The sequence below is a fragment of the Gymnoscopelus braueri genome (genome assembly GCF_963280865.1).
Source record: "Gymnoscopelus braueri genome assembly, chromosome: 2".
In the NCBI taxonomy this organism is placed as follows: Eukaryota; Metazoa; Chordata; class Actinopteri; order Myctophiformes; family Myctophidae; genus Gymnoscopelus; species Gymnoscopelus braueri.
The window spans coordinates 20600-47285 of record NC_137604.1 but is presented as its reverse complement, the minus strand read 5'-3'; the positions used below and the strand labels follow the sequence as shown (position 1 = coordinate 47285).

At 41.0% G+C, this 26686-nt stretch overlaps 1 protein-coding gene across 1 annotated transcript; it reads right to left on the bottom strand.

The window, feature by feature from the left end:
* Nucleotides 1–15716: 15716 nt before the first annotated feature.
* LOC308073991 (uncharacterized protein) lies at nucleotides 15717–21842 on the bottom strand (the record flags this gene model as incomplete). Its single annotated transcript, XM_080413304.1, has 8 exons — nucleotides 15717–16759; nucleotides 17168–17260; nucleotides 17594–17749; nucleotides 17881–18871; nucleotides 19460–19550; nucleotides 20156–20423; nucleotides 21246–21348; nucleotides 21758–21842. Coding segments are annotated over 8 exons (2108 nt in total), but the record flags the coding sequence as incomplete, so codon positions are not given.
* Nucleotides 21843–26686: the final 4844 nt, after the last annotated feature.

The window sequence follows — 26686 nt, the reverse complement described above, 5'->3', positions numbered from 1 at the left end:
TTATAGGTATGCAGTCTTATATTATATTTGTTATATTAGTGTATATCTGTCCTCTGAAACAATGGGTTTATAGTTAGTGAGAACTTCACTTCTCCATTAAGCTTGCACAAATGTATTTATTTGTGTACAAAGCACTTTGTAATTGTTTCTAACTTGCTTTATAACGTTATTTATAAGATGATGGCCAATGTTGATGATACATGAGAAAAGAACATTAATAATATATCATATCGATATCATGCCCAACATCATGTATCGTATTGTGAAATTCTTGACACCCCTAACCCTCCCCATCAAATACAACATGACATTTAAAACTGATATGTCCAATGTTTTGCTTTCCACATTGATTAGAACATTGCTGTAGTCAGTCTTGCTAAATGCACAGTGTATCTGTAGTAGTGGTAGCAGAATGGATAGTGTTCTCATCTTACATGTGGGAAACCCATTGAATCCTGGTCAGATTGAAGAAAGTTGAATATTTGGTAACCAGTAGTTTAAAACTTTTGTCACTCTGCCCTTTTAATTATCAACTACAGTGACTACAACTACACTGTTGCCTACATAAAACAAATTAGGCTATCAATTATGGCCTGATGCTTCTGGTTTTACTTGTGGAGCTAGGAGCATATACACAACTGTCCATATAGATCCACATTAATCACATGCACAGAATTACTTCAAATGATTATGAATATCCAGTTATAGTAGGCCTATTTATAATGCATCTCTCCAATAACGCCTGTTGAAGTTTTGCTTAATTGTTCAACCACCATCGTTAAGACGCTGAATAGATTTGACTGGGTCGTTCACACTCGCTGTGCGTTGATGGCTTGTTAACGACCGTCATTGATTCTAAATAGACAAGGTGTTACTTGATTTGAATTCTTTGTATCCTTTGAAATAGAGAGGGGTCATTGACCACTGTTCTGCTGTACTAAAAAGGTATATAAAAAACGGACTATTTTATCAATTCAAAATTGCATGACCCTCCCTTGGATTCAAAGTAAAATTAGCTGACCCTCCCTTGGACCAAAATTAGAAAGGCATGACCCTCCCCTATTTTCCTCCATGCCCCCCCTTATGTAAATTTCGACTGGTCCCTAAGTGGACATGGCAACACTGGTTTCTGTCTCGGCAGTATAGCGTACTTTGTGCTCTTTAGATAGCTCAATAAACTTATACAGTGGACACATCGAAAAGCAACACAGCAGAAAACAATGTGTGATATGTCTTCTTTTATTTTCCAGAAGCAATTACTTTACAAAGGTCTCAGTCATTCAGAAATATATTTTGTTCATGAGCTGATCCATCGGGCTCTCATTAACTCCAATGCATTCCACTGAACTCACGGCTGCAGTCTGGCTCCCATGGTGCGACAAATCTGCCGGCTGGAATTGCATGATAGCGAAAATGACGTAGATGACCCTACCTTCTTTAAATATATCTTGGCGGAGACGCGCTGTGGGCAGTGGACATCCTGTCCGGTTGACAATGACGCGGCAGCTCATTCATTATCACCGCAAATCAGGCATATTTCAAATCCTCTGTGTCTCTCTCTCTCTCTCTCTCTCTCTCTCTCTCTCGACTCGCCTGTGTGTTTAGAAACGATTGCACTTGCGATCAAAATGAAAAAGTTTTGTTTTTAAATGTTTTAAAGTAAAAAAAAACACTAAATCGCTGGCAGTGGGCAAACACAGCCAGAAATAAGTCTGGCAGGGAATGAGTTAATGCATGTTCACTTTTTAAAGACAAGATGAAATGGCATTTCGACCGTATTTGTTTGTCAACTTTCTGACATATGTTCTTGTAGAAAAGAGTCATCCTAGTGTGCAACACTCCCCCTGTCTCATTCCAATGGATTGGATCCACCCACCTCACCTGCTGTCACTCCCTCTCAATCCATAATCACACCTGCCCTCACTCACTCCTCATTCTCTCTCTCTCTCTCTCTCTCTCCCTCTCCCTCTCCCTCTCCCTCTCCCTCTCTCTCTCTCTCTCTCTCTCAACAGCGTGTGTGTGTTTCTGGGAGAGAGAGAGAAAGAAAGAGCGTGTCACATCAAACGCTGTTAAGTTACACCTATTTCCTGTTAATAATAACCAGCAATAGTGTGTATGCAGTATATAATGGTATAATAAAAGAATGTTAAGATAATATACAGTATAGTGTAGTGGTATAGTGTAATGTAGTAGAAATCCACGGTCGTGCTCCATGGAGAGGCCCGGTCCGCAGTCACAGTATTGAGCCGCAGCTGGGGGTCCATGGACCTGCGACGTGGGAAATAAAAGAAACTCCGGGGAGCGGGTCCCCGGTTGTAGAATTAGTGGCAGGCCTTACTAGAGCGTGAATCCGTACAGGGTTAATTACGATTGTACTAATGGGACACAAACCCACACGACCAAAGGGAGGACGAGAAAGGAGAGGACGAGAGGAGAGAGGAAAGGGGGGGGGGGGGTGGGGAGGGGGGGGAGAGGATGACTATAGGGTGACTGAGTCTATACACTTCGGCTATAGGCTTTATCATAGAGAAAGGTTTCTCAAGGATTTTAGAGAGAAATGGAAGGTTCGATATAGGTCTATAGTTAGCCAAAATGCCTGAGTCGAGAGTAGGCTTCTTGAGGAGAGGTTTGATGACAGCTACCTTAAAGGACTGTGGTACGTAGCCCGTCACCAGAGACATATTGATTATATTGAGTAGGGATGCACCAACCGGGGTCAGGACCTCTTTAACACTTGCATGACTAAGCTATCAATATGACCGATTTTGAGAATTTAAAGTGGATTATCTTCTCTCATGAAGCTCTGAGAAAGTTCCCCTTTCATGACTTTTCCTAAATATTTGTTTCAAATCATCTCCGTTTTTTTTTTCTTCTGAAACGTATTATAAATATGAAATATATACCATATATACCATCCCAACCGTTATATTTCGGCTAAATTGACCGCTCTCCCCCTCTCTCCCCCAGGCAAGAGCAGTTGACACCTCTAGACCCCCCGCAGAGCGGCCCGTAGACGAGCTGCAGCAGCGAGTCTATGCGAGTCCAAGTTGCCATGTCTGCTTATTAAAAGCGACTTTGGGCTTGTTTTTCACGTCTTTCTATTATTATTATTATTATTATTATAATTATATATATATAATTACATTATAATGGTAATAATAATATAGCTGCCCACGTGTTTTGTGCACAGTTTGCACACTGGGTTGTTTACAAGTTACTATAGTTCGCTTGCTGCTACTAGATTTATAGCAGCATTACTTGACGGTCATATTATGACAGTCATGACGAAACTTCAACCTGTTTTTTGCACTTTCTCCATTTACAGCCCGTATATCTACATAAAAGTTCGGATTTCAAATATAAAGTTCTTATTCCGTGGCCACGGATGTTACAATTTACTTCGGGTGGGTATAAGTACCCGTAACTTCTGTATTGTTCAATAAAAAGCATTTTAATCCGATTGGTGATCATTTGCTCATAGAGTTATAGTGTATCAGAGTGCAATTACACCTCCCAACCGATAGGGTCACGTAGTTGAAAGCATGGAGAAAATAAGGAGAAAATGGCCACCGATCGGATTAAAATGTTTTTTTTTGGACAATACGGAGATTATGGGTACTTATGGGTTACCCGAACAGAATTGTAACATCCCTGGCCATGAGATAAGCACTTTATATTTGAAATATGAACGTTTATGTAGATGTACGAGTTGTAAATGGAGAAATGCAAACACCAGGTGTACGTTCTGCCATGACGCTTGGCGGCGAGCTAACAATGCTAGCTCCTATAGCCTCGTTACTCCACTGTTGTTTTAGCCACATCTTCAGTGAAATACTTCCATACGAACGTCGAGCGGCCTGTTGTTTAGCTGGGGCTGCCCTCACCTACTGTAGCTGCTGTGTTCGCTACAATGTTATATTGTTTATGCAACTAGATTCTGTCCCGAAAAAGACTAACGCAATACTGGCCGCTTCCTAGTCCTGGTCCAGAGCGTTAGTGAGATTATTTTTATTTACTCCACTGCGCCCTCTACAGATCTGGACAATTTGAATTTACCATTAACCAAATCTGTAGAGGGCACTGTGGAGTAAATACAAATAATTTCCGTCTCGCGGACATATTTTATTTTCTGCCCAAAAAGTGTATTTTACAGAGTAGGTGGGGTGCTGAGAGGCTTCCCACCTCCGAGAATAGACTTTCAACAACACAAAACAGCCTTTGTTTCGGTGAGTAGCGAAATAGTTTTGTTTATTTTCACTACTCTTGAGGGAACTTGAGGGAACTGACTAACGCTCTGGACCAGTATAGCCGCTTCCCACCGTGGTGAAGTTAGTTTCAGCCTCAGGTTGAATATTCACCCAGTGGATATTACTCCAGTAAAGTAAAATACCTCAAAATTGTACTTAAGTACAGTAATTGAGTAAATGTACTTAGTAACTTTACACCACCACAGAGAGGAGCGAAACTGATGGGTGGGGATTAGGCTTGTAACCGGAGAACAATGGGCCAACGACCAACCAAAACCACTCATGCTACTGTTGTCCCTGCAAGTTAAAACCACTCTCCGCCCCCACAAGACCGACAGAAACACACAGAAACACTGCTGTGTTTGTAATGTAATTTAAACCACTTAATGATTCTAAAACGGATATCTGTTGGGATCGAAAGCTTCCTCAACATTCGAACTGTGTTAATATGGAAAAAAACGAAAATCAGCCAAAAAGTTATTTAGCTAGTTTCTACTGTTTTTCAACTCGCGAGTTGATGCCCGAAACACCAGGCCTGCTCACATATAGGAGTCAGACAGAAATACACACTAGCCTGCTGCTTCATGTCTCACTTTTCTCAGGGCACAACGTATGCAGTAACATTTTCATAGACCTGCCTGCTTATTTCTCTCTCAAAATTTGGCAACCCATTTCACTGTCTGTTTCACTGAAGAGTTTAATGTGACGCTACAGATTGCGCTGTTTTATACGCTTTTTTTAAATAAAGATTTTACATACAGAATCTGCAGTTACCATTACATTTTATAATACTATTTTATATACATATATACTACATTACTATTTTATAATGTTTCTGCCTGCAGCAGAGTGCAATTGAGATGTTAATGGCTATTTAGAAGACAATGGAACCCCCCACTGTTTGGGGGAGAAAGTGTGAACTAGTCTGGAGCCCAGAGGGGAGACAGTGGCCAATAGGATAGCCTGATTTGGGGATCAAAATGATCGTTTTTCAGGCTTGGTGGAGGAGTATGAAACCTCAGTCATGCGAGTGTTAAGTAATTTAGTTGGGACTGGATCCAAGAGACAGGTCGTTGGTTTGGATGTGATCATTAAAGTGAATTCGGAGAGCTCGACTGGAGAGAAACTGTCCAAATATACACTGTGTCGCACAGCCACTTCTGAGGATACCATATCGGAGGGTGGTCCAGCAGGGGCCGAGAGCAGTAGGTTATCAATATTATCTCTGATAGTATTGATTTTACCATTGAAGAAATTCATGAAATCATTGCTGCTAAGGGATATAGGAATACGCGGATCAGTAGAGTCATGACTTTTTGTCAATTTGGCTAGAGTGTCAAAAAGGAACCTATGGTTGTTTTTGTTTTCCTCTATTAAAGATGAATAATAGGTGGCTCTGGCATTGCAGAGAGCCTTCCTATATATTTTAAGGCTGTTCTGCCAGGCTATACAGGATTCTTTCTGTTTGGTTGAACGCCATATTCTTTCAAGCTTACGTGACGTTCGCTTGAGATTTTTAGTTCCAGAGTTATACCATGGGGCTAGCCTCTGTTGCTTTATTACCCTCTTTCTTAAAGGAGCAACAGAGTCAAGCGTTGTCTGAAGGGAGCCTGTGACACTATTAACAAGGTGATCGACCTGAGAGGGGCTATAAGTATAGAGATCTTCAATTGTGTTGGAATATACTGAGTTGATGGCTGATGGTATTGCTTCTTTAAATTTGCCCACAGCACTATCGGATAGATTTCTACCAAATACATTTTTGTCCAATGGTGAGTAATCAATTAATGTAAAATCAAAGGTTATTAAATAGTGGTCGGAGAGGTTCTCATTATATGGGAAAACTATGAGATGTTCAATTTCAATACCATAGACCAAAACAAGGTCGAGGGTATGGTTGAATTTGTGAGTAGGTTTATCTACACACTGAGAGAAACCGATTGACTCAATTAATGTAATAAACGCTTTACTGAAGTTATCGGTTACTACATCCACGTGGATGTTCATGTCGGCAGCCAAAATGATTTATCAGAGTCTAGGACTAGGCGTGATAGAAACTCTGAGAATTCAGATAGAAATTCAGTGTAGGCCCCAGGAGGGCGGTACACTGTAACAAATAATAAAGGCTGTAATGATTTCCAGCTTGGGTGCGAAAGAGTGAGAACTAGACTTTCAAACGTTTTGTAAGTCAGCCTGGGTCTGGGGCTGATTATTAAGCTTGAGTTGAAAATGGCTGCAACTCCACCTCCAATCTGGCCGGTGTCTCGGGGAATATGAGCATTTGTGTGACTTGGTGGGGTGGCTGTATTTAGACTGACGTATTCTTGCTCACCCAGCCATGGTTCGGTAAGACAAAGTAGATCAAGATAGTTGTCTGATATGATTTCATTTACCAATACACCTTTAGAGCGTAGAGATCTAATGTTCAGGAGTCCACATTTAATAATTTTGTTTTGTGGCACTACTGCATTAATTTTGATATGTGCCAAGTTTTTATGCACAGCTCCTCGAACCCTTGGTTTCACATGCCTAGGGGGTCGAGTAGTTTCAATTGTTCTGATTTGTAGGGTAGGTGGCTGCTCTGGTGGAAGCACAGAGAAGCGTGTAGGACTGCAACTCTGCTTCCTGATCCCAACTCTGGGTGGTCATTGTTTATTGATAAACTCGTCTATATTTCTAGAGATGAGCGCCGCACCATCCCAAATTGGATTTATGCAGTTCTCTCCCCATCAGACCAGTTTTCCCCTCGAAAGTTTGCCAATGATTTATAAAGCCCACGTTATTATCTGGACACCACCTTGATAACCAGCGGTGGAATGAAGACATACGGCTGTACATCTCATCACCAATCATATTTGGCAGGGGACCAGAGAAAACTACGGAGTCCGACATTGTCTTTGCGTATGTGCACACTGACTCAATATTTATCTTCGTGATCTCTGATCTCTAACGTCTCACTGCTAAACTCAACGGGTGTAGCAGCGAGTGGGGAAAATCTGTTTGAAACGTGAAGTGGTTGGTGTCCCGTGTGCTTTTGTTTATTACTACGCTTCCGACCAGGAGCAGTCACCCAACCATCTTGGGTCGTAGGGTGCGTGTGGGGACTATGATCAGTCACGATCGGTGACCGTGACTGGTAATGTCCCCCTGTTCCCTGTTGCACGGGAGCAGAGGCTAGGCTAAAGTGAGCACCGCTAGCTATGGTTTCCTCTAGCCGCCAGAGCCTCTCCTCCAGTGCTGCAAACACACAGCACTTGTTACATACATCCGTACATTCAAAGTCGTCGGAGTTGTAACTATACATGTGGCAAACAGCACAGTGGAGAGGATGAGAGCGAGACGGGAACTGGGGGGGGAAGGAGTGAGAAGCCATAGCCCAGCAGCCAAGGGTAGTCGCTAAGCTAAAGCTAAAGCTAGGATAATTGTAAAGCCAACAGCCAACGGCAAAGTTAGTCCCTTAGCTAGACAATCAGCTCAAGCAGCGATAAAGTCGCCACACAGTAGAGAAATAGGGTAGTAGTTAACAGTGGCAGTGTGTGTTTAAATCACAACAATACAATAATATCAACGTTAGTGTCTTGCGCAGCTAAACGATACACGTCTCGCTAGCTCAGACAGTATAGGAAGTGACGTAACACGCTTACCGTCAGGGCTACGTCAGGGTTGCCAGATCCTCAGTCTCAATCCTCTACTCCATGAGTGAGGTTCTTCGGTATGGTATGGTAAGGTATGACCGGAAAAAGAGAGTTGTTTTTGCTGCTGCGTTGTTGTTGCAACATATTATATCTGTTGTCTGCACGACAGTCAGACAGAGACCGCGGTCCGGTTATATTATATAAAGTTGTGTATTTAACAATCAAACACAAGTTGTATCATTACGAGTTAGAATATGTCTCAGACACTAGGCTACTACAAGGGCACTTGTGAGTAAAGTTGGCAAGTTTCCCTACAGTTTAACAACAATGCAAGTTGAAGATGCGTAAATACTCTTAACAGCTATTTGCAACATAATTATGACTGGTATTTTTATCAGATGTCCGATAAATTTGAATCATTCCGGACATTGGGACCAGCAGATTACAATCCTATAGCGCGACCCCTGGTATAAGACCACATTGCTTAGCAGAGTTCAGTGATGCAAATGCATGTCAAGTTGATCAACAGATTGTATTATTTATATATATATATATATATATATATATATATATATATATATATATATATATATATATATATATATATGTATGTATGAATATACATACATATATATATAAAGTCAAGTCAACTGTTTTCCGTGGATAGCCAAGACCTGGAACGCATCTGTGTCACTTTAAGGTGTCTTTGGCTATTCAAAAATAGCAGATCTACAAGCTCGTAGCGCGGCGAGTGCCGCGCTACGAGCTTGTAGATCTGCTATTTTTGAAAAATCTTCTCAGGTCGCCTCACATCTTCGGGGTAGTGAGACTGTGTTGGGATAGCCTAAGGTTTGGTCTTGATCAAAAATTATTTGAAAACCGCAAAAAAGGGGTATTTATTAAATGTTGTATATAATATAATTAAATATAATAATATTATAGTAAAATGTTTTATGGTCATGAATGATTCACCAGGAGCCTGGATGGCTTGGTTCCAGGCTTAGAATAATTGATGTAAATTTTATGTGAAAATGTAATGGGTTTGTGGCACCACAACATGTCCTCCACTGCTCTGTCCTGTACTGTATGTTGGTTTGATAACTGTTGTCCTCCACTGCTCAGTCCTATACTGTATGTTGGTTTGATAACTGTTGTCCTCCACTGCTCTGTCCTGTACTATACTGTATGTTGGTTTGATAACTGTTGTCCTCCACTGCTCTGTCCTGTACTATACTGTATGTTGGTTTGATAACTGTTGTCCTCCACTGCTCTGTACTATACTGTATGTTGGTTTGATAACTGTTGTCCTCCACTGCTCTGTCCTGTACTATACTGTATGTTGGTTTGATAACTGTTGTCCTCCACTGCTCTGTACTATACTGTATGTTGGTTTGATAACTGTTGTCCTCCACTGCTCTGTCCTGTACTATACTGTATGTTGGTTTGATAACTGTTGTCCTCCACTGCTCTGTCCTGTACTATACTGTATGTTGGTTTGATAACTGTTGTCCTCCACTGCTCTGTCCTGTACTATACTGTATGTTGGTTTGATAACTGTTGTCCTCCACTGCTCTGTCCTGTACTATACTGTATGTTGGTTTGATAACTGTTGTCCTCCACTGCTCTGTTCTATACTGTATGTTGGTTTGATAACTGTTGTCCTCCACTGCTCTGTCCTGTACTTTACTGTATGTTGGTTTGATAACTGTTGTCCTCCACTGCTCTGTTCTATACTGTATGTTGGTTTGATAACTGTTGTCCTCCACTGCTCTGTCCTGTACTATACTGTATGTTGGTTTGATAACTGTTGTCCTCCACTGCTCTGTCCTGTACTATACTGTATGTTGGTTTGATAACTGTTGTCCTCCACTGCTCTGTCCTGTACTATACTGTATGTTGGTTTGATAACTGTTGTCCTCCACTGCTCTGTTCTATACTGTATGTTGGTTTGATAACTGTTGTCCTCCACTGCTCTGTCCTGTACTTTACTGTATGTTGGTTTGATAACTGTTGTCCTCCACTGCTCTGTCCTGTACTATACTGTATGTTGGTTTGATAACTGTTGTCCTCCACTGCTCTGTTCTATACTGTATGTTGGTTTGATAACTGTTGTCCTCCACTGCTCTGTCCTATACTGTATGTTGGTTTGATAACTGTTGTCCTCCACTGCTCTGTCCTATACTGTATGTTGGTTTGATAACTGTTGTCCTCCACTGCTCTGTCCTATACTGTATGTTGGTTTGATAACTGTTGTCCTCCACTGCTCTGTTCTATACTGTATGTTGGTTTGATAACTGTTGTCCTCTACTGCTCTGTCCTGTACTTTACTGTATGTTGGTTTGATAACTGTTGTCCTCCACTGCTCTGTTCTATACTGTATGTTGGTTTGATAACTGTTGTCCTCCACTGCTCTGTCCTATACTGTATGTTGGTTTGATAACTGTTGTCCTCCACTGCTCTGTCCTATACTGTATGTTGGTTTGATAACTGTTGTCCTCCACTGCTCTGTCCTGTACTATACTGTATGTTGGTTTGATAACTGTTGTCCTCCACTGCTCTGTCCTGTACTATACTGTGTGTTGGTTTGATAACTGTTGTCCTCCACTGCTCTGTTCTATACTGTATGTTGGTTTGATAACTGTTGTCCTCCACTGCTCTGTTCTATACTGTATGTTGGTTTGATAACTGTTGTCCTCCACTGTTCTGTCCTATACTGTATGTTGGTTTGATAACTGTTGTCCTCCACTGCTCTGTCCTATACTGTATGTTGGTTTGATAACTGTTGTCCTCCACTGCTCTGTTCTATACTGTATGTTGGTTTGATAACTGTTGTCCTCCACTGCTCTGTCCTATACTGTATGTTGGTTTGATAACTGTTGTCCTCCACTGCTCTGTCCTGTACTATACTGTACTGTATGTTGGTTTGATAACTGTTGTCCTCCACTGCTCTGTTCTATACTGTATGTTGGTTTGATAACTGTTGTCCTCCACTGCTCTGTCCTGTACTATACTTTACTGTATGTTGGTTTGATAACTGTTGTCCTCCACTGCTCTGTTCTATACTGTATGTTGGTTTGATAACTGTTGTCCTCCACTGCTCTGTCCTGTACTATACTGTACTGTATGTTGGTTTGATAACTGTTGTCCTCCACTGCTCTGTTCTATACTGTATGTTGGTTTGATAACTGTTGTCCTCCACTGTTCTATACTGTACTGTACTGTACTGTATGTTGGTTTGATAACTGTTGTCCTCCACTGCTCTGTCCTGTACTATACTGTATGTTGGTTTGATAACTGTTGTCCTCCACTGTTCTATACTGTACTATACTGTATGTTGGTTTGATAACTGTTGTCCTCCACTGTTCTATACTGTACTGTACTGTATGTTGGTTTGATAACTGTTGTCCTCCACTGTTCTATACTGTACTATACTGTATGTTGGTTTGATAACTGTTGTCCTCCACTGTTCTATACGGTACTGTACTGTACTGTATGTTGGTTTGATAACTGTTGTCCTCCACTGCTCTGTTCTATACTGTACTGTATGTTGGTTTGATAACTGTTGTCCTCCACTGTTCTATACTGTACTGTATGTTGGTTTGATAACTGTTGTCCTCCACTGCTCTATTCTATACTGTACTGTATGTTGGTTTGATAACTGTTGTCCTCCACTGTTCTATACTGTACTGTATGTTGGTTTGATAACTGTTGTCCTCCACTGCTCTGTCCTATACTGTATGTTGGTTTGATAACTGTTGTCCTCCACTGCTCTGTCCTGTACTATACTGTATGTTGGTTTGATAACTGTTGTCCTCCACTGCTCTGTTCTATACTGTACTGTATGTTGGTTTGATAACTGTTGTCCTCCACTGCTCTGTCCTATACTGTATGTTGGTTTGATAACTGTTGTCCTCCACTGCTCTGTTCTATACTGTACTGTATGTTGGTTTGATAACTGTTGTCCTCCACTGCTCTGTCCTATACTGTATGTTGGTTTGATAACTGTTGTCCTCCACTGTTCTGCCCTATACTGTATGTTGGTTTGATAACTGTTGTCCTCCACTGCTCTGTCCTATACTGTATGTTGGTTTGATAACTGTTGTCCTCCACTGTTCTGCCCTATACTGTATGTTGGTTTGATAACTGTTGTCCTCCACTGCTCTGTCCTATACTGTATGTTGGTTTGATAACTGTTGTCCTCCACTGCTCTGTCCTGTACTATACTGTGTGTTGGTTTGATAACTGTTGTCCTCCACTGCTCTGTTCTATACTGTATGTTGGTTTGATAACTGTTGTCCTCCACTGCTCTGTCCTGTACTATACTGTATGTTGGTTTGATAACTGTTGTCCTCCAATGCTCTGTTCTATACTGTATGTTGGTTTGATAACTGTTGTCCTCCACTGCTCTGTTCTATACTGTATGTTGGTTTGATAACTGTTGTCCTCCACTGCTCTGTCCTGTACTATACTGTGTGTTGGTTTGATAACTGTTGTCCTCCACTGCTCTGTCCTGTACTATACTGTGTGTTGGTTTGATAACTGTTGTCCTCCACTGCTCTGTCCTGTACTATACTGTATGTTGGTTTGATAACTGTTGTCCTCCAATGCTCTGTTCTATACTGTATGTTGGTTTGATAACTGTTGTCCTCCACTGCTCTGTACTATACTGTATGTTGGTTTGATAACTGTTGTCCTCCACTGCTCAGTCCTATACTGTATGTTGGTTTGATAACTGTTGTCCTCCACTGCTCTGTCCTGTACTATACTGTGTGTTGGTTTGATAACTGTTGTCCTCCACTGCTCTGTTCTATACTGTATGTTGGTTTGATAACTGTTGTCCTCCACTGCTCTGTCCTGTACTATACTGTATGTTGGTTTGATAACTGTTGTCCTCCAATGCTCTGTTCTATACTGTATGTTGGTTTGATAACTGTTGTCCTCCACTGCTCTGTTCTATACTGTATGTTGGTTTGATAACTGTTGTCCTCCACTGCTCTGTCCTGTACTATACTGTATGTTGGTTTGATAACTGTTGTCCTCCAATGCTCTGTTCTATACTGTATGTTGGTTTGATAACTGTTGTCCTCCACTGCTCAGTCCTATACTGTATGTTGGTTTGATAACTGTTGTCCTCCACTGCTCAGTCCTATACTGTATGTTGGTTTGATAACTGTTGTCCTCCACTGCTCTGTCCTTTACTGTATGTTGGTTTGATAACTGTTGTCCTCCACTGCTCTGTCCTGTACTATACTGTATGTTGGTTTGATAACTGTTGTCCTCCACTGTTCTGTCCTGTACTATACTGTATGTTGGTTTGATAACTGTTGTCCTCCACTGCTCTGTCCTGTACTATACTGTATGTTGGTTTGATAACTGTTGTCCTCCACTGTTCTGTCCTGTACTATACTGTATGTTGGTTTGATAACTGTTGTCCTCCACTGCTCTGTCCTGTACTATACTGTATGTTGGTTTGATAACTGTTGTCCTCCACTGTTCTGTCCTGTACTATACTGTATGTTGGTTTGATAACTGTTGTCCTCCACTGCTCAGTCCTATACTGTATGTTTGTTTGATAACTGTTGTCCTCCACTGCTCTGTCCTATACTGTATGTTGGTTTGATAACTGTTGTCCTCCACTGCTCTGTTCTATACTGTATGTTGGTTTGATAACTGTTGTCCTCCACTGCTCTGTCCTATACTGTATGTTGGTTTGATAACTGTTGTCCTCCACTGCTCTGTTCTATACTGTATGTTGGTTTGATAACTGTTGTCCTCCACTGCTCTGTCCTATACTGTATGTTGGTTTGATAACTGTTGTCCTCCACTGCTCTGTCCTATACTGTATGTTGGTTTGATAACTGTTGTCCTCCACTGCTCTGTCCTATACTGTATGTTGGTTTGATAACTGTTGTCCTCCACTGCTCTGTTCTATACTGTATGTTGGTTTGATAACTGTTGTCCTCCACTGCTCTGTCCTATACTGTATGTTGGTTTGATAACTGTTGTCCTCCACTGCTCTGTCCTATACTGTATGTTGGTTTGATAACTGTTGTCCTCCACTGCTCTGTCCTATACTGTATGTTGGTTTGATAACGGTTGTCCTCCACTGCTCTGTCCTGTACTATACTGTATGTTGGTTTTATAACTGTTGTCCTCCACTGCTCTGTCCTGTACTTTACTGTATGTTGGTTTTATAACTGTTGTCCTCCACTGCTCTGTCCTGTACTATACTGTATGTTGGTTTGATAACTGTTGTCCTCCACTGTTCTATACTGTACTGTACTGTATGTTGGTTTGATAACTGTTGTCCTCCACTGTTCTATACTGTACTATACTGTATGTTGGTTTGATAACTGTTGTCCTCCACTGCTCAGTCCTATACTGTATGTTGGTTTGATAACTGTTGTCCTCCACTGCTCTGTCTGTACTATACTGTATGTTGGTTTGATAACTGTTGTCCTCCACTGCTCTGTTCTATACTGTACTGTATGTTGGTTTGATAACTGTTGTCCTCCACTGCTCTATACTGTACTGTACTGTATGTTGGTTTGATAACTGTTGTCCTCCACTGCTCTGTTCTATACTGTACTGTATGTTGGTTTGATAACTGTTGTCCTCCACTGTTCTATACTGTACTGTACTGTATGTTGCTTTGATAACTGTTGTCCTCCACTGCTCTGTCCTGTACTATACTGTATGTTGGTTTGATAACTGTTGTCCTCCACTGTTCTGTCCTATACACTGTAAAATCCAATAAGTTAACCTTACTAGAAAAAAGTTGGGAAATCGGTTCCAGCTAGTCAAGTTTACTTGATCATTTACTGGTAAAGGTTACTTGATCATTGACTTGGTAAAGGTTACTTGATCATTTACTGGTAAAGGTTACTTGATTATTTACTTGGTAAAGGTTACTTGATCATTTACTAGTCAAGGTTACTTGATCATTGACTTGGTAAAGGTTACTTGATCATTTACTGGTAAAGGTTACTTGATCATTTACTAGTCAAGGTTACTTGATCATTAACTTGGTAAAGGTTACTTGATCATTGACTTGGTAAAGGTTACTTGATCATTATTTAGTAAAGGTTACTTGATCATTTATGTGGTAAAGGTTACCTGATCATTATTAAGTAAAGTTCACTTGATCATTATTTAGTAAAGTTCCCTTGATCATTTACTCATCCATTACATTAATGAAAATTAAAAGTTTGCATGATCCCATTTAGACAGACAACACATTTGGAATACCGTAGGTTTATTCCTTGACAATAATATGAACAATCAACAATTTGTCACATGAGCTCAAACAGCAGCATCCAATTTAAAATGTACAGTAAAGGCATTTTACAGAAATAAATTGTATAAAAAATGATATAATTCTATAAGTATAAGAATTTGCAGCTCAAGAGTGCTTAAAAGGAATAAAAGTGGCTTTGTTCAGAACTCCTATCACTAACATGTTTTTTTTTTACAATTTCTAAATAAAAGCTGACAATTGTGGAAATCAAAAATCAAATCCCGACCTTTAAAGGGATAGTTCACCCCAAAATGATAATTTTCTATCGATTAGTCACCCCATGGAGACTTGAATTCATGCTATTTTTTGTCGCATTCCTAAGCCAATAATTTGATGTCCGGTAGGAGACACAAAGAGTCTCCTTTGCATCTCCTACCGAAACCGCTGCCTACAGGTCCGCTGGTCATCGAATTATTGGCTTAGGAATGAGACAAAAGAATTCAAGTCTCCATAGGGTGACTAATCAATAGGAAAAACAAATTTTTGGGGTGAACTATACCTTTAATATAACAAAATCTGAACATTTAATACTGTACTAACTTTGCAGACCAAACCAACGGTCTGACAAACTGACAAGTGCTCTAGTAATACAAATGGCTTAATTAATAAAGCCTAACGGGCCATCCACACCAAGCACTATATATACACATTTTTAATTTATTTTATTTTATAGAATTTAGAGTAGCCAATGATTGTGAACCTCTTTTCGTCCACAAAGTCATTATGCCAATTAATTCCTCACACATTTATGTGTTGCTACTGCAAATGTAGCCTAGTAGCCCCTCCATCCTTCTCCTCCTGTTCAACACAACTAAAGACGAACAGTATCTGTGTTGATGATGACAATATGAGTGATTTGCTGGAACTCTGGAAGACATGAACAACTGCCAACTGAAATGATCATGTCTGCACTGTATTTAAACTAAATAATTCTACAACGATATGATTGACAAAAGTGCTATGCTTAGTGTGGACAGCCCCATAACAGTTTGAAAGAGAACATTATTTCACACATGAACATGTGAACACTTGGCAATTTCAAAAAAGTGCCTTACTTTTACTTAATGGTATTACATTCAAAGTCTTGAGAATTTGCAGCTCTAAAGTACTTAAAATGAATAAAAGTGGCTTCATTTAGAACTCCTATCACTACAACATTTTCTCATGCATGAGAAAAATAAAATGCATGCATTTTAGTCTACTGTCTCAAAGGAGGGCTGAGGACAACCTGCCTACCAGTGACCCACTATACAATCTTTCTAAAATGACAGGAGGTTTTTAAGACTTTGCAGTTTGGGGGGTAGTTTTTCCTTTCCCAAGCCAAGCATCACTCTTTGAATGAAGTTCAAAGTGTTCTTCATATCATTAGGGTAGTTCAAATTTAGTGCATATGTCAGGCCAAACAGCAGGCACAGTGCTTGAGGGAGGTTCTGGAGATTATCCATGACAATACCTCCTTCGAGGATGACGGCTGTTGACACTGGCTTAAGGTCGATACCATCTGAGGGAGGTGAATCTTCACTGCTCACAGTCAGCAATCCGACCGATACCTCTGTCCAGGCGTCTTCGATGTCACAATCCTGTATAGAACCAAACAAAAACATTACAACAGGGAAATGTAGATCACTTCACACACATCTGCATTTAGAAGTTTTATCAACATTGGTAGGCCTACTGTTTTTTGACGTGTATTACTCACTGTAAACTTAATCAGCACAGTAAAATGTGTTATCTATGAAAATATTTTAGGTTAGAAATAAGCAACTTGGTAACAAACATTCTGCATAGTGGCCATCTCTCTCTCCCTTGAGCAGCGTGCACTTGCAGGCTATAAACACCAACACTGCACACCATGTGAGTGAGATTCCACTGTGCTATAGCCTGAAGGGATGGAACCTTCCGATTGGTTGCGAGGCCGTTTCAGACTGAAAATTCAAAATATAATTAACGAAAATGTAATTTCACTGGACCTTTAAGATGTAACTTACCACGGCAGTGTTGTAGAAACTGCTGGGGTCCTCTCCAAGCAGAAGAGGGAGGCCTCGGAGAACAAGTGTACGCAGCGCTGTCACGTCTGGTTTCTATAAGTGGATAATAAACAAATAAAGTTCAAAATCTGACCCTCAAAAGTTACAGTACAGTTACAGCATGAGACACATGTCACCACAATTTATGCTTTATAGTGCATAGAACAGTTACTGATTGGAGGTGTGATTTAAATAGTACAATCCACAGCATTTAGTTATCAACAACAATCAATAGTTAGCAATATCACAACACTTGATGTATTATAAATCGCCAACACTAAAACACTCATACAGCCAGGAAGCTATACAAGTACTATTTGGGGTTATAGGTTGTACATAAACTGGGTCATGATAAATACAAATATAAGCAGCATGTTGTAGACTTACCCCATCAATTTTCTGCACAATTCCGGACAATTTCTCTCTAATGGCACCTTTCTTGGACTTTAAGATAGTGACCAATTGTGGTGTGTAACGATCCAGAGCATCAAAGAAGTCCGTCTCTAGGTGAGTGGTGGTGATCCTGTTAAACTCAGCATAAACCTACAACACAACAAACCACAGAACAAAATACAGTGACTAAATACATTTGAAAGTGTGTATGGTGCAAGCCTAAAATTACATGCATGTTATTATAGGGTATAACCAAAAAGCCTATGAATAACAGTACTTACTTGTCTCTCTCTAAAAAGAGCTGGCCACCGCTCCTTCATCGTTGTCACTGGAGGTTCGTCCACCACAATCTCCCGTCTACGCAGTGCAAAGGTCTGGTCCATCATTACAGCAATGCCACTTGCACTGGGGTTCCGTTTTTTCATTTCTTCCACTAGGTGCTTTCTCTGCTGCTCTAGCGTAGCTTCATCCTTCCCGTCAGGGAGATCCGGTAGGTAATTTGCCTCATTCCTTTTCGGTCTTTTGAGGCCTCTTGCTGCAGTGGCACCTCTTCTCCCTCCATTTATAGCAACCTCCAAAAAACACCCTGATTTTCTCAGTTTATTGCGGTAGTTTCCCATTTTGTAGTACAAATTAGTTGTCCAGGAAGAACATCCATCTGTGGAGCCTGGTTCTGTCAGGCAGGGATGCTTGCGTATGAGAGCTAAAGCCACAGCATGGACATGGTGTTCTTTTGGATACGCCAAATATTTGAACATCTCTTCAGAAAGCTTTTTCTTTATTTCATACTTCATTTGCCAGCTTGGATTGAGGCATTTTTGGTCTTTTAGATACACAGCATTAGCCTGTCTTAGTTGGTGTTCCACCTCAACTGGGAACATTGGAATGTCAAAAACATCTGGCCAATGATCTGGTCTTGTTGTTGCTGAAGATGATGTGGAGGGAATCTCAACAACGGATGAAGTGGACGGAATCTCGATATCTCCTGAGGCACCAGGTTGAGTGTCAACAATGGGCACCAGGTTCAGTGTCAATGGAATGACCTTCACAGTAGCTTTTCCATCTGGCAGGTCTTCTATGTCATCAAGGTTGCTGAAGGGGGAATTATGGAATTCAGTGTCTTCGTACTGAAGTTTGAAGTCATCCTGCAGCTGGCATTTTTCTGTTACTTTTATCTTCAGCTCTTCAAGCGTTTCTGGTTTTCTATTCAGTGTCACTTTCCTTATGTCATGTTCATTTATGATGATTCTCAATTTATAGGTGTCCATGGTCCTACAGAGTGAATAAACATATATTTAGTGTCCTTTCCATATACTCATTCAACATGATATGTAACGCTTTAGTGTCACATACACATTTCCTTTCACTTGATAGGAGGATAAGGGGAAAACATCATTCAGCTCAGACAGCTGTGTGACTGTGAGAGACCCTGCCCCACTGGTGCACAACTCGTACGCACGTAAATGCAGTATACTGACCAGGATTACTGCATGTTTTTGTGAGGGTACCTACCCTAGGGAACACGGGGAGAACATGCAAACTCCACACAGAAAGGCCCTTTCACCAACCCCACCCAGGGTATGGGCACTGATGACGCGGAGGAGAGAACACACCCCCCAGCGCCCACAGCGTACATACTTTTGGTACTTTAACGGTTTTTAAATCTGGTAGCATCACACACTGCAGGATAATCTTATATAAGATGCTCTCATCAGAGAAATTACTTCTCTTCTGGAGGTCCCTGGCACAATATATATTTTCAGACGGGGCCAAATACATATAGTACATTTGGGGGTCCCTGACATGACAAAGTTTGATAACGTGTGAGTTTGATAATGTGATTTTGATGCGAGTTCATACTTTGGCTCTCCGGTGGCAGACAGCAGGGCTCCTCCTTTGGGGTCATTGGGACCATTTCCCAGCAGGGCTCTGGGAGGAAGACCAACAGGTCCTGAGAGACATATAGTAAAACATACATAAGAGAGTAGTGGTCTATCATTTATTACAGTATAACCTGTGAGTAGTGGTCTATAATTTGTTGCTTTAACAGGTCAGCTGAGCCACGTTATGGAGGATTCATCTGAAATGCCCTTTCTTTTGCAGTGCCCTTTGATTAGAAAATGTGTTCAAACGCAATTGAGTATTGAGAAACCATTATGCACACAGCATGCGCAAATGGTAATGTAGGTAATTAATGTATTTGTGCAAGATGACCCTGCTATATAAAATGTGTATATTACTCGTTCATGTTCAAATAGCTCAATCCATGCTGTAGGCCTAAGTGATGGGCTGTATTTACGCACCTGCTTGTCATTAATGCATAACAAAAAATGATGACCTTTATTTTTATCAGATGTCCGATGAATTTGAATCATTCCGGACATTAGGACCGGAAGATTAAAATCCTAGCGTGACCCCTGGTCTGTATAAGTGAATGTAAAAAAAATCAATCACGGGGATCTCGGGATGATCACCACCTCAATTATTCGATGAATCCAAAAAGTTATCAATAGAATAATCTCTAAGAAAATAATGGATAGATGCAGCTGTAGATACCTGTTCTAGAAAAGACCGGGGTAACTGGAGCGGTGGTGGAGGGCTTCCTCAGAGGCAGGTTGGGACTAGCCGCAGTGGGACTGAACGAACCGCAGACCGGGGTGACTGGAGCGGTGGTGGAGGGCTTCCTCAGGGGCAGGTTGGGACTAGCCGCTGTGGGACTGAACGAACCGCAGACCGGGGTGACTGGAGCGGTGGTGGAGGGCTTCCTCAGAGGCAGGTTGGGACTAGCCGCAGTGGAACTGAACGAACCGCTCATTGCATCACTCTACAAATATCTGTCAAGTTGAAGAAAAAGAAAAACTTGCAATTATCATCCAACACTTAAAACCTGATCGATAGTGATACTTCATCTCATAACGGTGTCGCATGTCGAAAAACAGCAGACCTACAAGCTCATAACGTGTCGCCCCAGTCTGCTATTTTCCAGCGCAGGACATCTTGTCAAAAATGGATCAATGAGGCAACCACATTTACCCATGTTGCCTTAACCCTTTAAGACCGGGCTCATAGCGTGGCACTGAGTGCCGCGCTATGAGCTTGTACATCTGCTAATTTTGAATAGCCAAAGAAATCTAAAATGACAGAGATGCGTCCCCGGATCGAATGGGTTAAAATTGGCTTACAGGAGGTCCGCCCGGGACCTCTCATGTAAGCATGAATCAGCCATAACCATATAAGGAGTTCCCAATGCAGCTACGCCCAATTATGGAGTGTTGTCTAACCTAAATGTGTCATCATGGAATCAGCAAACAAATTAGTCAGCTGCATACACCTCTAGTGTAATAAAGTGTCCATCACCTTACATCCTGGGTTGTACCCAGGCTGTAAGGTGATGGACACTATTACACTAGAGGTGTATGCAGCTGACTAATTTGTGCCATGGTTATGGCTGATTCATGGTTACATGAGAGGTCCCGGGCGGACCTCCTGTAAGCCAATTTTAGCTGCATTGGGATCTCCTTATATGGTTACAATGTCACATTCCTCTAAAGCATATTTTCATATATCGCCCTGATAGTTTAATTGGACTGTTAATTCCCGACTAAACCCATGTTGCTCTGTAACTCGTGGGTTAAAAGGTGCCAACCTGTTCCTGGATGTCCTTGTAGTCAGATGATGGGCAGTGCCTGTTGGCAGGAAGGTAGCTGAGGTGATCCTGTTCAGGGCCCAGGCTGACTCCAACTGCGCACCTATACAAACACAGAGGAGTCATTTTACACCAATGTCACATGGTGAGAATACAAGTTTTATCTGAACACCAAGTGCTCTGTCACAGGCTGACCCTGCCAGAGAATGCTTTTCATGTCAGCTGATAGAAAACCACCCAGATAGCATTATGTGAAACCCCAAAGTTGTGCGGAGGGTAACCGCCTTAGGGTCTAAGCTCTGTGGGGTGCAGTGCTCTGCCCTTCAGCATCTCTATGACCAGAGGAATCCGAGGCATAGACTATAGGCGTCAGAGAATCCGAGGGACCCAACTCATAACCTCAGCACCTGCTTCAAGGTCCTGCCCTCGGGTAGAAAACAGTCTAACATCTAAGAAACATAGTTACTGTTAATTATTGTTTATTTAACCATTATTTTAAATGAAACCCCCACCTGAAGTGTGCAGTTCTTCCTCTTGAGGAATCCCACCCTAAATTCTCCACACCAGGTGTGGAGAGATTAGATCGAAGGATTGGGTCTACACAGGAGAAAAAAACATTATATAAACAATTGTAAAATTAGAAGATTTTAAAAAATCACTAAGAGTCTGTGCTTATAAGAGAGTATGCAAGCAGTAGCGCTCTTTGATAAACACACCCATTGTGTGACAACAGTTTGTGCGATTTATATTATTATAATTGTGACAGGCTTAACCCAAGGCACCATGAGCTGACAACAATAGCCTTAAAGGAGTTCACCCAAAAAATTACTTATTTTCTATCAATTACACACCCCATGAAGCCTTGATTTCATGGATTTATTTTTGGCATTCCTAAGACAATAATTTGATGACCGTGTGTATTTCCGGTAGGAGACACAAATAATCTACTTTGTGTCTCCTACCGGATACATTAGCCGGTAGGAGACGGGAATCAAATTATTAGCTTAGGAATACGACAAAAACAAAAAAGAATCCATGGATTCAAGGCTTCATAGGGTGTGCAATTGATAGAAAATAAGTCATTTTTGGGGTGAACTCCTCCTTTAACCCTAACCCTGTTTTCAACATGGGGGGGAAATAGATAATGATGGAAAACATTCAACATGGATATTCAACCTATATCTCATGTTCTAATGCAAGTACATCAACAATACATAGTGGCAAAAACAACATGTCTGCTATGTCAGTGGTACTCAAAGTGGGGCCCAGGGACCCCCAGGGTCCTTGAAGGGGTTCCAGAGGGGCACCAGCAAAAAAAACAATATATCATCACAATCAGTTTGACCACATTAACCCTAATATTCAGAAATAACTGTCCTACAAGCTTGTGAGCTTGTAGATCTGCCATTTTTGAGGAATTTTGAAAAATCTTGGAATTATTTGGAAGAAAATTAACACAAACTTTCGGGGGTCCCTGGTTCAGATGGGGGTCTGTATCCAAACATATCTATTTAGAGGGCCTTAAGATGAAAATGTTGGAGAACCACTGTTCTGTTTATTGTCTACACGAAATACACAGAAGACAGGGTATTTCTGCCACACTATTGACCTACAGTATTAACACCATGCCAATGGTTAAAGAAACAATGAATTACACACCAACACAACCCTGCAACATAACATGGATTTCCATTTCAAATGTGTCCACAAAGCGTCTATAAGGCATGTTATCTTGTGTAGGATAGCCTACACCAACGTTAGTGTAGTTGCATTGCAAACGCTGTTTAACCCCAACAACAAGCCTCGTTTAGCGACGCATCTACACAGTGGATGCAAATCCTCACTTATATCTCGCCCTACGGCGTGTCGCACGCCGAAAATGGCAGATCTACAAGGTCACAACGCGTTGTGGATGCGATGCGTTGAGAGCTTGCAACTCCAATACTTGTTGGACGTGCGAGGTCCGCCGAAGCATCATGTCTTAGCCATGGTTCAACCTGGTGTTTGCACTTTCTCCATCTAAACGCATACGTCTTCATAAACGTACAGATTATAAAATATAAAGTGCTTACCCCGCGGCCATGGATGTAACAAGTTGAATCGAGCGGGTCGACGTACCCGTATAATCCGTATTGTTAAATAAAAAGCATTTTAATCCGATTGGTGGCCATTTTGTCCGAATTGTCATCAAATGCTTTCAACTACGCGACCCTATCGGTTGGGAGGTGTATTTCACTCTGATACATTATCTCTCTATGAGAAAATTGCCGGCGATCGGATTAAAATGCTTTTTATTGAACAAAACTGAAGATACGGGTACTTAGACCCACTCGATTCAAATTGTACCATCCATGGCCGTGTGGTCAGCACTTTATATTTGAAATCTGAACGTTTATGTAGATGTACTGGTTGTAATGGAGAAAGTGCCAACGCTATTTCAGGTTTAAGTAGGCTAAGTTTATGTGGTGGAAAAAACATTTCCAGTCGAAACCAGTCATCAATATTGACGTAACGTTTGGCAAATGTTCACTAACATAATGGCAGCAGTCAGATACACAAATTCACACTAGATAACTTACCTTATCGACGAAATAATGTCTTGAATTGTAGAAAACAAAACGTGTTGCTTCCTTCTTCCAAACAAATTACAACCAAGGTGCTGCTCCTCTGCTGATTGCAACTTGTTTCAAAATGTGTGCAGTGTGCAATCTGCGCATGCTCACATTAAGGCACGCCCAGCCAGAGTGACGTTACTGATCAATATAAAGTGTTCTAAAATACGAATTATAAGTAAACCATACTTAAACCACAGTGCAATTAATTGTTACTAGCTCTTGGTAAGTGATCTAAAATATAAATAATAAATAGATAATACTAAACTGGTAGGCCTAGACAAGGTTCATTGTTTGAGGAGAAGAAACTCACAGCAAAGCAAAATTTAAATGTGCTGTTTGATCTGTTAAAAGACACTCTGAGAGCAGACTCACTTGTCTAGTAAGCTACAAAGCAAAGACCTGTATGATTTTTGGAAAGAGGTCTAAGTAATGAACAACAGTAAAACATCGGACCCTACCCACTAACATAGAGGGTGCAACAACAAGCAGGGGTCATCGCCATGCTGGCTTGTGGTGGACATTTTATTCAAAATTAAAAAAAATCCATGGACATTGAGCAGACAATAATATTACCAGAAACACATAAAGAGCTAACCCTGAATGACCATAACAGGTCTGTAAGAGTGTACAAATGGGGTCCATTTGGTTCCATTTGTACACTCTTACGCCATACACACAGTTAAAACAAGCGCTTTATGGCTGCCTTATGCCTTACATGAAGCATAAGGCCGTTTCAATTCATTCCCTATGGAAGTCACATGGTTTGATAAGGCTGACTTGCCTTATGGGAGGGGGGATAAAGCCAGAGAGCCGTGAGGCACGCATAAAACAGCAAACCACGTGACTTCCATAGGGAATGAATTGAAACGGCCTTATGCTTCACGTAAGGCATAAGGCAGCCATAAAGCGCTTGTTTTAACTGTGTGTATGCGGCCTCAGAGTTATGGGGGTCCTTGACAATTAGATGCTTGAGAACCACTACTAGTGGACTCCTAATGTGCCATAATGTCAAAGTAAATCAGTACCATGACATATTGTGTACGGACAAATTGATGACCCCTGACAACAATGCATGTGGCATGCATCACATCACAGCAGGACACCTCAAATTTGCAATCAATAAAATCTGCCCATTACTGGCCTTGTGTTTTACAGGTCTGTTGGGTCATGGGGTCATGGGTACAATTTGTAGCTGTCCTTAAAGACAAGGCAGGTAAACTAAACAATAGCATTGACAACAATAGACCTATCGCTCTGGCCAGCATCCTCTCCAAAGTTTAGGAAACAATCATGCGTGTGCGCCTTGAAATGTTTGTCCTGACTGCAGATAACCAGTTTGGATTTAAAGAAACACGGCACAGACTTATGCATCTTTGCACTTAAAGAACTGATTGCCAGCTACAGTAGCCATAATTCCACTGTCTTCATGCTTCATTGTCATTGATGTGTCTCAAGCTTTTGACAGGATTAACCACTAAAACATGTTTCACAAGCTGCTTGATAGAGGCACACCTAGACACATTGTACGTATACTGGTGTTTTGGTATGCAAATCAGAAAATGCAGGTCAAATGGGGTAATGTTACATCTGCCCATTTCTCAGTTAGCAATGGTGTACGCCAAGGGAGGATTTTGTCTACCGTTTTATTCAACGTTTACATGAATGATCTATCCATTGAATTAAACAAGTGCAATATGGGCTGTCTGATAGGTAACTCTATCATCAATCAGCTTATGTACGGTGTACGCTGATGACCTGGTCGTGCTAAGTCCTTACAGTGGAGGGTTACAGCAGCTATTGAAAGTTTGCTCAAAGTATGCCAATGATCATGACATAAATTATAATGCAAAAAAGAGTATGATTATGAGAAGCCATGAGGACAAGAAATCGTCTTTCCTAGCCTTTTACCTATGTGACAGTCATCTATCTGTGTGCCAGGAAATCAAGTATCTGGGACACATTGTTACTGACAATATCCAAGATGATAGAGATATGTGCCGCATACTTTATGCCCAGGCCAATATGCTGCTTTGCAGGTTCAGTGTGTGTTCTGATCCTGTCAAGTGTGCACTTTTTAAAGCATTTTGCACTCCCATGTATACAGCCTTCTTGTGGTGCACATACAAGAAGGGTAGTATGCGGAGGCTTAAGGTGGCATACAATGATGCCCTGAGGATTCTACTTAAGGTCCCTAGATGGCATAATGCCAGTCACTTATTTGTGACATGTGGTATCCACACTTGTGAGGCTCTCTTACCAAAAGTCAACTCATTGTAAGGTAACAACATCTAATAAAATAAAATGTCTATAATATCAATATAATATCTAATAAATCTAATATAATACAGTGACGTTGTTAGACCTTCAATAAAGTGAGTCCCGGGACTCACTGGTTGTCATTTGAATGAGTCCCACTAATCTTAGATTAGATGTAGGACTATTTGACAGTGCAGAAGCATAATTGCTTCGATGCCTATAACAGTAACGAGTGTCAACGAGCGTCAGCTGGACCTGCACACCTGCCCTCAGTGCTCTAATTTGAAAGTGACTGGAGTCTGTCTCATTTCTCTGCAAAAGCCCTTGAATATGATGGAATATGATTAAGGATTACTGTGATTATGGTAAGCTCACATTTCATATCACTCCTGTAACTTATTTAAAAATGATTTTTAAAAAAATAACGTAAAAAAGCAATACTAAACACAGTGCAATTAAATGTTACTAGCTCTGGGCAAGTGTTCTAAACACAAATAACAAGTAAACAATACTAATCACAGTGCAAATAAATGTTACTAGCTCTGGGCAAGTGTTCTAAACACAAATAAC